The sequence below is a fragment of the Triticum urartu genome, chromosome 7, assembly GCF_003073215.2.
Source record: "Triticum urartu cultivar G1812 chromosome 7, Tu2.1, whole genome shotgun sequence".
NCBI lineage: Eukaryota > Viridiplantae > Streptophyta > Magnoliopsida > Poales > Poaceae > Triticum > Triticum urartu.
Genome location: NC_053028.1, coordinates 50,330,077 through 50,344,855, shown reverse-complemented (window position 1 = coordinate 50,344,855; position 14,779 = coordinate 50,330,077). Strand labels below are relative to the sequence as shown.

The 14,779-nt window shown below is 47.7% G+C and overlaps 2 protein-coding genes across 3 annotated transcripts; one reads left to right on the top strand and one right to left on the bottom strand.

Annotated features, from left to right (window-relative positions):
* Nucleotides 1-3,807: 3,807 nt before the first annotated feature.
* On the bottom strand, nt 3,808-5,394 carry LOC125521572. Its single transcript, XM_048686636.1, has one exon. The coding sequence runs from the start codon at nt 4,740-4,742 to the stop codon at nt 4,035-4,037; it is 708 nt and encodes a 235-aa protein (XP_048542593.1). The 5' UTR covers nt 4,743-5,394; the 3' UTR covers nt 3,808-4,034.
* Nucleotides 5,395-9,561: 4,167 nt separating this feature from the next.
* On the top strand, nt 9,562-14,657 carry LOC125524081 (U-box domain-containing protein 35). Of its 2 annotated transcripts, none has more exons than XM_048689151.1 (9): nt 9,562-9,743; nt 9,931-10,196; nt 10,819-10,940; nt 11,047-11,168; nt 11,479-11,672; nt 11,786-12,114; nt 12,310-12,411; nt 12,492-12,905; nt 13,514-14,657. In XM_048689151.1, the coding sequence occupies exons 2-9, from the start codon at nt 9,989-9,991 to the stop codon at nt 14,498-14,500; spliced, it is 2,478 nt and encodes an 825-aa protein (XP_048545108.1). In that variant the 5' UTR covers nt 9,562-9,743; nt 9,931-9,988; the 3' UTR covers nt 14,501-14,657. The 2 variants fall into 2 exon arrangements, with proteins under 2 accessions (XP_048545108.1, XP_048545107.1); XM_048689150.1 differs by having other exon boundaries at nt 11,783-12,114.
* Nucleotides 14,658-14,779: the final 122 nt, after the last annotated feature.

Below are 14,779 nucleotides of genomic sequence, written 5' to 3'. Positions count from 1 at the left end.
GTGGTCCGCGGGATGTGCATGTCGATGTCGTGGTGTTCTAGTCCGCCATGGTGCCATGGTTGTTCGTGTGAGTTTTGGGAGGAGCCTGCAGTGCGCCTTGTGTAGTCTTCTGTTATTGTTGTGGGGCGCAGACCAAATTCCGGGCCGATTGTGTTCTCGTTGTTGATTTGTACGTAGGTGTAGAGAATAAGTTCTGCTGCTTTCGATGTGGAGGTAGCTTAGTAGGCTTTAGTTCCTAGTTGTGGATCCCGTAACTTGTCTCTGAAGGTGGAGGTGTGGTTATAGTCCCTGAATTTCTTCATGTTTGTTTACGTTTTGTCCCATGATGTTGTTCATTCTGGTGGTTAATGGACTTCTCTGCAGCTTGTTAGACCAAGGTTTTGTGTACCCTCTTGAATTTCATGGGTGTTAGACCAAGGTCTTGCAGAGGTATGTGCATGAGTTCCGATGTTCAATTTTTAACTCTGTTAGTTGCGCTATATGTTCAGTGCAACTTGTAATGTAGAGCTTCACTGCTATCTTATGCGCCCTATGTAGCTGTGCTGTAGTTATATTTGTACCCCCTATTTTTGCCCTATTTCCCATTTTTTGTCTTGCAGTAAAGTACTGTGAAACTTGCCCTCCTAATTTTCTGTGTGGCTAACTTGTTCTTTAGTTATGCCTGTTTTCCCTTAATTTTGTCACTTTCTATCCTTTTGGTCACATTCCCATCCTTTTTTTCTAAAGGTGCCAAGGTGTTTTGTTCATCTTATCTCCTGTGTATATTGTAATGTATTTTCTACATTGTAATCCCGTGTATACTTACATTGTATTTGTTCATGTAATTTTCTCTTAATTACACTGTAATCCCATGTATGCATGTTGGAGTGTAATTTTCTCTTAATTACAGTTTATTTTCCTGTATATTTTGTCTTGATTTTTCAATGTAATCCGATGCGTATAATTACTACATAGATTGTCTCTGTGTTATAGTGTAGTCTGATGCGTTATCACGGTGTGTAACTTTACCGTTAACTACCGCATAGTTACTCTGTAGTTGCACTGTAACCTGATAATTTTTTTACAGCGTTATTTTACCCATAATTACTGTGTAGTTTGTACTGTAATTTCACTGCAATTTGGAATGCCCATTTTCTGGTATAATTTGTATGCATAATTACCGTGGAAGTTGCACTGTTTTTACACTGCAATCCTATGCCCTTTTACAGTGTAATTGTACCCATAATTAATCTGATGGCGTTTTACACAATAACCCGTTGCCCTTTTACAGTGTAATTTTACCCGTAATTACTTTGTACTTTGTATTTTTATAGTTACAGTGTAATTTATGTACCCATAATTACAGTGTAATTATGGGTAATTGTACAGTGTAATTACTTTGTACTTTGTATTTTAATAGTTACAGTGTAATTATGGGTAATTGTACAATGTAGTTACAGTGTAAAAAGGGCAACCTGATGCTTTTTTTACAGTGTAATTGTACCCATAATTTATGTACTTTATACTGATCCGATGATGTTCTACACTGCAACCCGTAGCCTTTTTACAGTGTAATTTTATTCATAATTACTGTGTAGTTTGTTCTCTTACAGCGTAAATTTCTTTTAGATTATTACTGTAAATTTACACAGTTTTGCACTTAGAGTCTCTCTGAGCCCATTTTCTCTCTTGTTTTTCAGCTAGTATCTCAATGGGCAGACTACGGAAAGTCTCAGCCAAGGATGTTCTGCAAGTTTCTTCAGTTGAGAGTCCTGATTCTTCAAAAGATCCTTTCATGCCTAATGATTTCGCTGATGAGAATGTTATGTCTTTGGTAGTTATCTTTGTCTTCTTTTCATTTTTATTATGTTTTTTCTATTTTTCATTTTCTTAAGTGTTGTGCTTATTGTCCGAATTTTTCCTTTTTTCAGGATTTCTCTGCTGATGATGCAGAGTTTGATAAAGCACTTTACAATATCTATGTGAATAGTGTAAGTATTTTTCTGATCTAATTTTATTTTTTCATGGCGATTTCAAGATCTTCCACCGCACGAGCTTGATTTATCTTCCCTTTCTCCTCGCTCCCCGGTGTCGCAGTTGGTTCTTTTGCTTGTGTTTGTTGCTTGTGTTTGTTCCAGATGTACGTCAGTTCATGTCGCCCTCTCGCCATCTGGTGTAGCCGCTGGTAGGTGTGATTGCTAGGTCCTCTGTGGTTGTTGTGGTCGTCCCCCACACGCTCCTGTTGTAGTTTGTAGATGTAGCGGTTGTTTTCCCTTTGTCTCTGTAGATGTAGCATGGCGGATTTCTGTAGATGTACCTGTAAGTGCTAGATTCTGTAGATGTAGCATGCGGGATTTCTATACATGTTCTGCTCATGGTCTTGTAGGTGAGGTTCATGTAGATGCCTAGCTCTTTCCTGCTGATGTCCCTGATGCATGCTACCTGATGCTCCTGCGTGTTCTCCTGCTCATGTCATGATACTACCTGCTCATGTCAAGCTTTTTGTAGTCCATGAATTCGACTCCTGATTTGTTGTTGCGAGCTATTGGTGTTTAGTTCCCCTTGTACAATGTTTGTTTACGTCTATCAGGCATGAATTTTGAGTTTAATTTCAGTGTAATCTTGTCTCAGCCTTTTCAATGTTGTCAAGTGTTGTCAGTCGTTTTGATTGGATTCTCAGTGTTTTATTTACACTGTAATTTATGTCAAACTTATAGTGTAATTTGTCCCAACTTACAGTGTAATATCAGTATTGTAGTGTAAATTGTCCTAGTCTTACAGTATAATTTCTCTCAGTTTTATAGTGTAACTAACCTGAGTTTTAGAGTGTTTTTTTATTGTAATTTTAGTGTGGTTTATTCCAGTGTTACGGACTTTTAAATGTAATTTACCCAGACTTACAGTGTAATTTTATCTCAATATTGCAGTGTAGTTTGTACCAGATTTACAGTGTAATTAACTTTTCCAGTGTGATTTGAGTGAATTTTACACTGTTATTTGATTGTATTTACAGTATAGTTCATCCCAGCATTACAGACTTTTAAGTGTAATTTACCCATTAATTTCATTGCATTTTATCTTAGTATTGTTGTGTAATTTGTCCTAGTCTTACAGTATAATCTACATTTTATCTCACTATTGCAGTATAATTTGTCCTAGTCTTACAGTATAATTTGTCCCGGATTTACAGTGTAATTTACCTTTTTTCCAATGTGATTTCGAATGCATTTTACAGTGCTATTTTGATTTGTAATTACGGTGTAGTTCAGCCCAGCATTACAGACTTTTAAATGTAATTTACTCATCAATTCCAGTGTATTTTAGTGGTTTTATAGTGTAATTTGAATGTACTTACAATTTAATTTATCCCAACATTACAGTGTAGCGTATCCAATCATTCCAGTGTGGTTTGTTATAGGATTTTGAATGGTTTTGTCAGTGTATTTTTAGCATGTTTTTGCACCCAGTTTGCACAGTAATTTTGTCTATTTTTAGTATAATTAAGTCCAGTTTTGTCAGTGTAATTTTGTCTATTTTCAGTGTAATTATAGGACTGCAGGCGTTTGCACCCAGCTTGTTGGCATGTGCTATGTGGTCCCTGATCAGGAGGGAGGTTTGTTGTCCAGGAAGAACCGGGTCAGATGTTTACCCGGTCCGTTTAGATGTTCTTTTTGCTCTTTGGTGATTTTCCTACTCATACAGGTGTAGTCTGTTGATTGGTCGGGAAATTTGACTGTTTTCGAATTGAAAAACAGTCAAATGTCAAATAGACAGTCCCAATTAAAATTAAGGGGCACGGTGGTGTAGCTAAATGAAACAAAAGGCACGTCACCAAATAATTGTACAAATATATTTCTTTGGTTTTCCAATATATGCAGTACATACATGAGGAAAATATATTCCAGTAGTAAGCAAAGCCAAGAAAGCTTAGTGGCTGTCTTGTTCTTGATCTAGTCCACACCCAGAAAATCCCATGGATTTGGATTCGATTGGACTACTGGGGGAGAGAAAGGAGGAGCTAGCTCTTCGATCTGAGATCGATGCGGCGACGTTCGTCAGTAGCGGGACCTGGACTTGGAGTTGCAGGTGAAGTCGAGCGCGGTGCCGTTGGGCCAGAAGAAGCGGATCTGGCATGCCAGCCGCGTCCAGTACTTGACGGCCACCACCCCGCCCACCTTCCACCGCGTCCGTGCCTGCCCGCTCACCCGGAACGGCACCACGCCGCGGTCCAGCGCGCCCTCCATGGCGGCCCGCCCGGCGCCGTCCAGCGGCACCGCCGCCGACGACGCCACGTACCCCAGCGGCCGCTCGCCCCTGGGCGGCACCACGAAGGGGTCGGCGCGCAGGATGGCGATCACCATGTCGTGGAAGCTCAGCCGCAGCTCCAGCTCCGAGAAGGCCACGGCGGCGTGGGCGTTCACGTTCGCCGCGCGCACGTCCAGCTCCAGCTCCGCGTTGTCCAGCACCCCCTGCTGGTCGTACACCAGGTTCCCCAGCCGCGCCGTCTGCACGGCCAGGTACGGCGCCCGGGGCTGCAGCACCAGCACCACCAGCAGCACGGAGACGGCCGCCACCAGCACTAGCACGGCCAGCACCGTGAACACCACCGCCATCGCCCACCGGAGCACGCCCGACCGGTACGCCCTGCTGCTGTGCGGATGCGGGGGCCGCCAGTGGTGCCGCCGCTGGTAGCCGCTGGCGGTGGGAGGACCATTGTGCTCGCCGTCGTAGTTGCGGCCGGCGCCCGTGGCGGCGTTGGACATCTGCTAATGCTACCGCCGCCGCTGCAAAGAAACAGCATCAGGTGGGGCGAGGCGAGGCGAATGCGACGGCCTTATTTGTGCGTCGGCCGGCGGCAACGTTGCCCCACCAAGGAGGACTTGCTCTCTTCTCTTCTCTTCTCTTCTCTTCTCTTCTTGGTGGAGGTGGAGCACCACACCGGGCAAAGGTTTGGTATCCCCCTGTCCCCGTGCAAGTGCAACCTCCTCACACGCAGCAAGTACTAGCAAGTAGCAAGTGTGATTCAGGAAGCATCCTCCTGATGCGATGCGATGCCTGGACAAAGCTTTGGCTCTCGGCTAAACCAGCTGAAAGCAAGGGAGAAATCTCATCCTGGGCTACCTCATCCTCATCGGCACCGCTATGGTGCTGCACTGTTGCTTTCTGCGACAAGGATAAATCGCGGCACGCCCTTTGTGGCTGTCCAAGCGTTGGCAAGCGCGGCTCCAGGTTCAAAACTTGAGGTAACCATGCATGTGCCTCACCGTCGTCAATGTCAGTCACTGATGAGTGATGATAGAGAAGCTGTGCAGTGAGCTGGAACGCTAAAGCCATTGCCAAGCACTCAATTCCATCATGGCAAAGCACCAGATGCTTCCATCTTTCTCCTCCTTTTAGTTCCTTTAAGCTAAGGCTGTTGGGTGAGTGAGCCCCGGCCCTTTTCAGTGCTCGCACTTGTGATTTTATCAAACAATGCATGGGGCATATACTGGATCAGCTTTCATCTTCTTTTTTTGGGGACTGATCAGCATTCATCTTTTTCTTTTCAGTTGTGTCACGGATCTCGAGGGTTTCTCTTAAACGAAGACGAGCACAGAAAGAAAAGGACATCCTCCTAAACTGAATCGGGGTTGTGATTAAAACGTACCTCTTCAGCTTGCAGTACCTAATTATGATCAGATTTACTGAATGTTGTGTTTCTCTGTAGCAACGTGAAGAAACTATATAGTATCATTTGCCAGCTTGATTTTTTTCTGGCTTAGTATAGTTTACAGTATTGATGTCATATTTCTGACAATTGTGGGCATACCTGAAGAAATTTGTGATTCATCTGAAACTAGTGCTATTTTAAGAAGGTTTGTTAATTTTAGAAAATGTTCATGAATTAAAAAAAATTCAAATATAGTAAAATCCATGAATTTTATAAATATCCACAAGTTTAGAAAATAATCAAAATTCTGAAGAAAAAAACTCATGTATTTTATAAATATTTGCGTATCTAGAAAAAAATAACAATTTCTAAAATACTCATGATGTTTTGCTAAATACGAATTTTAAAAATGAACATGAAATTTTTAAAAATGAAATTAAAATGAAGCAAGATAAATACCGACAGAAAACACACACACAAAAATCGAAGGAAAAAACGCCTTACGGAAGCTTCCCGAACTGGATCGGAGGCCAGAGTCTTGTTCAGCTCGCTAGGGGCATGCGCCGGCCCAGTCTAGCCATGGGCCCGGTGGGGCTCACCCGAGAACAACGTCGGCCCAGCCCGACCAACGTGTGCCCGTCGACCCGCCGAGCTTCACGCAGGGCCCGACCCCCCAAAAAAAAGTGCACGTAGGACCTGGCGATCTCGTGGACTGCCGAGCCCGTGCAACTGCTACAGCGACAATAGTCTTCTTCCCCCTCAAAAAAAAAAGACAATAGTCTTCTCCACATTTGTCTCAAAAAAAAAAAAAGTCTTCTCCACATGACAACCTGTCGACCTGTAACAGGATGGATATACTACGGATTATGGAAGATGCAGTTGATGAGCAATGAGTCGTCGCCGCCGTCGTGGTCACCGTCCGTCGCTGTCGTCTTCGCCGCCGTCGCCCTGCTGGTGTTGACGTGTTGTCCTATTCGGAAGAAAGGTCCCGATTCGCCGTGTGTTCGTTCACATGGCGTCCTTCCTCGCAACTTGCGACTTGAATATACACGATTTCGTAATTTAATGCTTGTGGTGTTTTTCTCGGAGCCCACGGCGTCCACTCCCTCGGGTCAAGACTCAAGACGGATCATTGGTTCTACCGGGGCAGGTTGTCTGCCTCGTGCATGTTGAGCAGCGCCAACGTTACCCAGGAATCGTACACGAGAATGTATGTGTGTGTATGTATAGTGCAAGGTAATATGTGTCGAACATTATGTGTATGAGTTGTGCTATAGTTGGACATGTAATTAGCGGAGGCTTAGGTGTTCGTCAAATATTATGTGTATGAGTTGTGCTACAGTTAGATTTATAATTAGCAGTGGATTGATGGTTGAGTCGAATATGTGTATCGAGAAACTGTTAGTATATAAAATCACCATGATGTAGTCAAATAAACTAGACTTAAGCTGGTGGGCTATGCAGAGATCACGAGAGGGATGGCTCGATCAGCCATGGCGCCGTAGTCGGAGCGATGTTTGATGGCCTCGACGGTCTTAACATCGATTGAACTACATAATTTAGTGGATGGGGATGAGCGTTCATAGTCATGATCCAGGGATGTAGTCATGTTGATGAACCTCGGTAACAAATCTTGATGTCGTGCTCGCACTTGTGTGATGTGTCCTTAACAAATCACACCTCAGATTATTTTAACATTTGAGGGGGGGGGTAGGGGGGGTTGCTTTCACGTAAAAGATGTGGTGGACGCACATCTTGCATCTGCGCGTTTGATGAGGTATGCTAGCTCATGTCCCAAGAAAACGAAACAACACCGCACTTTGCACAAGGATGACATATATCTCCTAAATTTCTGCAAGGCACGGCAACATTACTAACTTTTTTTGCGTAGTAAGCCGAAAGCAAATATCGAAAAAGGCTTTCGCCCCGCTTTATATATAAAGCAATAGACCAACAGTGCCAGGTACAACCGCACTCACCCACCACAAACGCACACACACACCCAAGGCAGGATACATAGGCGCTGAGCGCAGCAACACACTCATTAGCACTACAAGAACCGCCGGGGGCTCCATCCGTGAACACCGCGAAGAAGTGAAGCCGCATATGACGAACCGTGGGCTCCAAGACGGCGCCTTCAAGAAGGATACGACACCGGAGCGCCGCTACCGCCCGATCCGAGGATCAGAGTTTCCCCTGGAGCAACACGACAGGCAATGATAGCCGCGACGACGCCTTCAAGAAGGGAGCGATCTTCGTCGTCACCAGTCCACCCGAAGGTAGAGTAGGTTTTCACCCCGGCCAGCACTCACCGCCACCGAACGCCACACCCCGGCTACCACGCCGCCCACACAGCCATGGCAGTCGGGCAGCACTGAGGCACGAGCTCTGCCCATGAGCACCGCGCCACCACCACCAGGGCCGCCGCCCCGGAATCCAAGACCTTGACACCAAGTCCCCCGAGCCCCACCGCTACCCCAACCGCAGAGACGGACGGAAAGGATCCGCCTTTAGCGCCCCTGGCCGGACCCAGCGCCGAGACCCAATAGGCCGGCCACCACAAGACTCCATCGAGCCGTCCTGCTACACCGGGCGCGAGACGAGCGTAGTCCTACCGTCGGGCGCGAGACGGGCCGGTCCCGCTGCCGGGCGCGAGACGAGCGTAGTCCTGCTGCCGGGCGCGATACCAGCTCGGTCCTACGGCACCGGGTGCGAGACGGTTGATAGACCGCAGCCGGGAGAAGGCCAGCCCTCCGGCGAGAGAAGCGAAAGGACGTCGAGGAGAGGAGTCGAAGGCCACCACCACCACCATCACCGTGCCCGCAAGGAACCGCGAGCACATCCCAAGCCAGGCCCGACACCTTCCTCCCCGAAGCAGCAGCTCTGATCCGCCCCGGGCCTTGATCTGGCCCGCCCGAGCAAGAACCCTAGATCTGGGCCGCCCCGTTGCCCGTGCGGCCGGGCCGCACTACCAGCGCCCGCCCAGCCCCGCGCACCGCAGGCACATCTCCGGGGGCAGGAGGCCGCCACCACCACGCTACGCTGCCCACAAAAGCCCCAGCTGCAGCACCGCCGGAGCCCGCAAGGCACGCCCACCGCCCCACCCCTGCCAAGGCCCTGGACAGGCCCTAGCCGGCAGCAGGGCACCACCGCCGCCGGCCCCTGCAGCCAAGAAGCAGAGAACCCACCGGCCATAGCCGCCGCGGCCCGCGCCGTCCGCCGGCCGAAAACCGCCGCTGCCCAGACACGCACCTCCGCCACGCAGCCCTTCACGCCGCCGCCACGGCCGCAGAAAGGAAGCACGCCGGAACGCCGCCGCGCCGCGGCACCCCGCGCCCGCGCCGCGCCCCGACACGAGGAGATCGGCCCGCGCCACACCGCCTCGCGAGGGAGAAGCCAAGCCCCACCACCGCCGGCGCCGGTCGGGCTTCGCCCGGCCGCGCCCTTTGGCGGCGGCGAGGGTGGAGGAGGGAGGGGAGGGTCGCTGGGGCGGAGATCGGAGGCCCTCCCGACGCCCCGCGGGTGGCGGCGGGGGACAGATCGCAAAAATGTGTAAAAGGAAAATCAACCAAACGAGAATGGCATGATTCACATGCGTGTTGTTGTTCACATGTACTCCCTGTGATACATATTAAATGCTACTGATTTAGTACAAATTAATATGGATTGGAGAGAGCATTTGATTTTCTAAGAAATACGGTACTAGTCTTTTGAAAATTGGGCGGTTAGAGAATAGTTGTGCATCATTATCATTTGATATTTTGCATTTGGCATTTATCAGATGCATTCCATGGAGAGAGTAGCATGGTTGAGCGGCTATTACCGAGGCGTGTGTGAATCTGCGGGTAAGCATAGCAATATCACCTATTCATTTACTCGTACTACGTGTACACACACCCTCCCAACCTTGCCCGTTGCAATAATTTATTACTGTACGCTCCAACCAACTTAACCGGAGACGCCTCTGCCCGCCCCTTCCGTCCATCTCGGCTCCCCTCCCCTCTCAGATGAGCTCAGTCCTCACTCCACGTCCGCGTCTCCTGCTGACTCCTCCTCCCCCTCGCCCGGTTCCTCGGATCATCATCCTCACCCTCCCATCCATGGCTTCTCCAAGGTTCAATCCTCTGCGAAGTTCTTGACTCCTTTGTCTCCCCGCCCCTGCAGTTTATGTCCTTGTCATGTGATTACTCCCCTAGGATTTTCCTCATATCTCTGAGATTTCTCAGGGAAGATTTGACTGCATTTTTTTATGATGAGGAGCTGAATGTTTCTGATGTTGTTCTTGGGGCTGCGCTGCACAGGGCAGTGATTGATTGATTAGGAGGAGAGGGGAAGAAACAGATACAGAGGGGAGGGCGGATGTCGATGGAGATCGAGGAGGAGGACTCCGGCGAGACGGCGCCGGAGATGGAGGCGCCCGGCGTGAGCACGGTGGCCATCGCGGTGAGCGGGAGCAGGAGCAGCAGGCACGCGCTCAAGTGGGCCCTCGACAAGTTCGTGCCCGGCGGGAGGGTCCTCTTCCGGATCCTGCACGTCCGCCCGCCCATCACCATGGTGCCCACTCCCAGTCAGTCTTCTCTCTCTCTCTCTCTCTCTGCGTACTGTCTGAATTTACAGTTCTCTCTCTCTCTCTTCATTTCATCTCTGCCTCCTATCAGTAAACTGTCTGAATTTACAGTTCTTGATGTCTGAACAAGATTACCCCCCCCCCCCCCCCTTTTTATAAAAAAAATTCCCCCCCCCCCCCCAGTTTTAATAAGGCCATGAACCTTTTGCTACTATGACTGCTAGTTAAAAATACAGGTTCAGACTGTCATTTTTTTTTTTACAATGATTGGCATTTCTATGACAATTGGATAGGTTAGTTTTGGTTTTGGTTTTGGTTTTCCTGGCTTCACACTGTTAATCATCAGTCCAAATAATTGATCTTGACAGCAGCAGCATCTATGAACACATTTTATGGTTACAGTGTCACAAGGTCATACCTACTACCAGAACACCAACTGCAGAGTGCAGAGTTTTGTCCTTGGGCGTACTGCATTATTGTTAGGTTGATGTCTTGATGAATATGAATTTTTGTTGTACTAAAAGTGTGGGCAATTTGTGATTAAGTGTATACCTGCTGTTCTTTAGTCGTTGCTAATTATTCAGAATTCCGAACTGACCTGGTCTTCATCCTCTGATGACAGTGGGCAATTACCTCCCGGTCTCGCAAGTGCGCGACGACGTAACATCAGCGTACAGGGAAGAGCTGGAATGGCAAGCAAGGAATATGTTGCTCCCATACAAGAAGATGTGTGCTCAGAGACAGGTTGACCGGCTTAGACAATTGCCTGATTTACCATGCAATTTGCAGTTAACATAACTCATGAAATCTGATACAGATAGTGATATGTTTTACCCTGTTTGATCAACAGGTGGAAGCTGAAGCTGTTTTACTTGAATCTGACGATGTGCCTGCTGCTATAAGCGAGGAAATCGACAAATTCAACATTGGCAAGCTGGTCCTGGGCTCTTCGTCGAGAAGCATATTCCGAAGGTACATTCGGATTGTTGTCGTTTCAGCATAAGAAAACTTTTAGGATGACTAGCTGGAGCATTGTGACAAATAGTCAGAAAAGCTTAAGCATTTGGTAGGATGATCATTGTCTTCTCATTTAATTCCCCAGCTACCAGCTAACACTGAAGGTTGCACTGCAACTACTAATTGATTGCAAGTTCAATATGGAAATTTGCAGAGAATTTAAGATGAACAATTCTTTATTATGAAACAAAAGCCTAGTACAGCATAGATGCGAAATGCCTAGTACAATCCTAATCATGTGATTATCATTGTTAACTACTTGCAGGAAGCTCAAAGGAAGCAAGACTGCAACCAAAATCTCCGAATGCATTCCAAGCTTCTGTACAGCATACGTCGTCTCAAAGGGCAAACTGTCATTCGTGCGCTCGGCTACATCTGATGCCTGCGAAACACCCAAGACCATATCTTCTTCAACCGTTTCTTCTCCTAGCTCCAAAAGCCTTTCCAGTGCGCCCTCAGGTAATACTGAAGTCTGCATTTGATTTTGGTTTCTGAAAATTGTTGGTTACACCTATCAACTGAATACAAACAAAAATATGTATTAGAGTGTCTAACTATTCTGTCTACAGCAGAGTGGGATGACAGAAATGGAACAGCAGCTGTATTATTCCGCCAGTCATCTCTGTCATCGCAGCGTGATCACGCACTCGCAAATATAAACAGGTCGGCCAGCAGGGGAGCTACCCCTTCAGGCAGTGCTGGCAGCGAGATCTCTTACCATGCTGATACAACCCTGAAGACAAATTCACACTCAATCACATCAGTAGCGCAGCTCAGTAGCAGCAGCAGCAGTGGGGATTCAGTTTACAGGAGCTTCCGAGGAGATAGCTTCCGAGATATCTCTGATCTGCAGGCAGCAGTTTCAGAAACTGCAACAGACCTGAAGCATTCTCATGACCAGGTAGCCGTTTCACCCTGGGTAAAAATATTTCATTCTATTGGGTACAAAAAAAAAATTCTTTTAAGATGATGGAAGAGTTCATCTCTAGGCCTCAGCATCATACGATGCACACTGCCAAAGCAAAATATCACTACATGAAAGCTAACATGTTTACCCAAATGAATGTGCAATTTATGATCTTTTTTGGCTCAACAGGATGATCTGAAGCTTCAAATTGAGAGTATGAAGGTCAAACTGCGTCATCTTCAGAATCTTCATGATGTTTCTCAGAATGAGCCGGTTGACTCCACTCAGAAAGTAAGATTTTTTTTTAACTATCTGAAGTGTTCAGTAACCTACAAGGTCCTAACTATTTCTTCTTGAAATCTTGTTGTTAGTTACCCAACGACTTGGGCATCCGGCGTGTCGAGGACGGAATTAAGCTTAGAGAGATTGACCTGACAGAAGAGATGGTGAAGAGATTGGTAAGACAAATGGAAAGAGAAGAAGAGCAGGTGGCCGAAAGAGAAGCTCAGCCTAAACAAAGCTCTTCTGAACAGGACAGTAATGGTGATCACCAAAATTCTAGTGACCTCGAAACAGGACGGAAAAATACTGGGCGATGTCTTACAGAGTATAATAGGTACTCATGGGAGCATATCCAGGCAGCGACTTCATCATTTTCAAGCGATCTTGTGATCGGTAAGGGAACATATGGGACCGTCTACAAGGCTAAGTTTCAGCATACAGTTGCAGCAGTGAAAGTTTTGAACTCCCTTGAAGGTTTTGGAACTCAGCAGTTACAGCAGGAGGTACTGTATTTACTTGCCAACACACAAATGTTCTTTACTAGCTGCTCATATTATACCAAAAGGGTGATTTTTAGCAAACAAAATTGGGAAATTTTAAGATACTCCTCAGTTAATATAAGTCATTACTTTTCGATGATCCAATGACTCATGCCTACTATTGATAGGTGCTACTATTAATAGGTGAGAGCCTATAAATGACCATATAGGGCTAATATGAACATTGCATATTGCCATGAAAGCACAATGGTAAATATGGAAAATATAGTTATTTTAGTATTAAGGCTATTTATCTTTCTATTTGGCTAGTTTCACATCAAAGGCATGGTTATGTTCATTTTCACTTCAAATCTCAACTACAAATATCCTCTTCCTTTTGAGGGAAATAAATACATATATTTCGATTGTGATCCCTTTGAGCATTCCCGTCGTAAAGAAATCTCAAAACAAGACCAACTTTCCCATCATTAACACATAATACTTTGATTGTGATCCTTTTTGGCAAAAAAAAAAAACTGGTTTTGTTAAAAAACAAAATCAAACAGAATTCGAGTTCAGTTATTGTCTGAACTTTTGTTTTGCAACTCCTAATTTCATCTTACCACCTGCAGCTGGAGGTCCTGGGCAAGATCCGGCACCCTCACCTGCTGCTGCTGCTGGGCGCGTGCCCGGAGCGCGGCTGCGTGGTGTACGAGTACATGGAGAATGGCAGCCTGGACGACGCGCTCAACCACCGCCGGAACGGCATGCCGCCGCTCGCCTGGTACGACCGCATCCGGGTCGCCTGGGAGGTGGCCACCGCCGTCGCCTTCCTCCACAGCGCCAGGCCGGACCCCATCATCCACCGCGACCTCAAGCCGGCCAACATCCTGCTCGACCGGAACCTCTCCAGCAAGGTCGGCGATGTCGGCCTCTCGACGGCGCTGCTCCACCACTCGGGCGCCGGAGGTGGAGGAGGCCAGCAGCAGTCCACGATGGTGAGGAACACGACGCCCGTGGGCACGTTCTGCTACATCGACCCGGAGTACCAGCGGACGGGCGCCGTGTCGGCCAAGTCAGACGTGTACGCGCTCGGCGTGGTAGTGCTGCAGCTGCTCACGGGGCGGACGTCGCCGCTCGGGCTCGCCCACGCCGTGGAGACCGCACTGGAGGAAGACGGCGGTGACTCCTTCGCGGAGATGCTGGACGCAACCGCCGGGCAGTGGCCGCCAGAGGAGGCTAGGGAGCTGGCCGCACTTGCGCTGCGGTGCGCAGAGATGCGACGCAGGGACCGGCCCGGGCTGCACGAGCACATCCTCCCGGCGCTGGAGCGGATCAAGGACATCGCTGCCAGAGCCGCCAGGGAGACGAAGGCCCTTCTCCGGACAGCATCATCGTCAGCAGCCCCAGGCCACTTCCTCTGCCCCATTCTTCAGGAAATCATGGAGGACCCATGCGTCGCCGCCGATGGGTACACCTACGACCGGAAGGCGATCGAGACATGGGTGAGCATGAAGGACAAGTCGCCCATGACCAACCTCCGGCTGCCGAGCAAGAGCCTCATCCCCAACCACTCGCTCCGGTCGGCCATCATGGACTGGAGCTCCAAGAACAGATGATGATGCACGCAATGTTAGATAGACCTTGTGCAGAAATAGTCTTGGGAAATATAGCTTTTGTGTTGTGTTGTGTTCTGTAGGTACACTGAAATGTGCATGTGATTCCTCAAAAGAATATCAAAATGTGAATAAACAAAAAAAATGCTCTTATCATTTGTTTTTATTTGCATTAAAATGGAAAACATCCTCCAGGGAAACCTACTGTTCTATTAAAAACACATTTGTTTTCCTGGGGTGTACTGTTTTGCAGACTTGTTTCTCATATCAGTTCTTGCTAAA

Bases quoted from the DNA above. Each gene is read 5' to 3' on its own strand.
- LOC125521572 (XM_048686636.1), bottom strand. From the start codon at position 4,742: ATGTCCAACGCCGCCACGGGCGCCGGCCGCAACTACGACGGCGAGCAC.
- LOC125524081 (XM_048689150.1), top strand. From the start codon at position 9,989: ATGTCGATGGAGATCGAGGAGGAGGACTCCGGCGAGACGGCGCCGGAG. The intron at 12,412-12,491 runs GTAAGATTTTTT...TCTTGTTGTTAG, and splicing joins CGGTTGACTCCACTCAGAAA to TTACCCAACGACTTGGGCAT. The intron at 12,906-13,513 runs GTACTGTATTTA...TACCACCTGCAG, and splicing joins CTCAGCAGTTACAGCAGGAG to CTGGAGGTCCTGGGCAAGAT.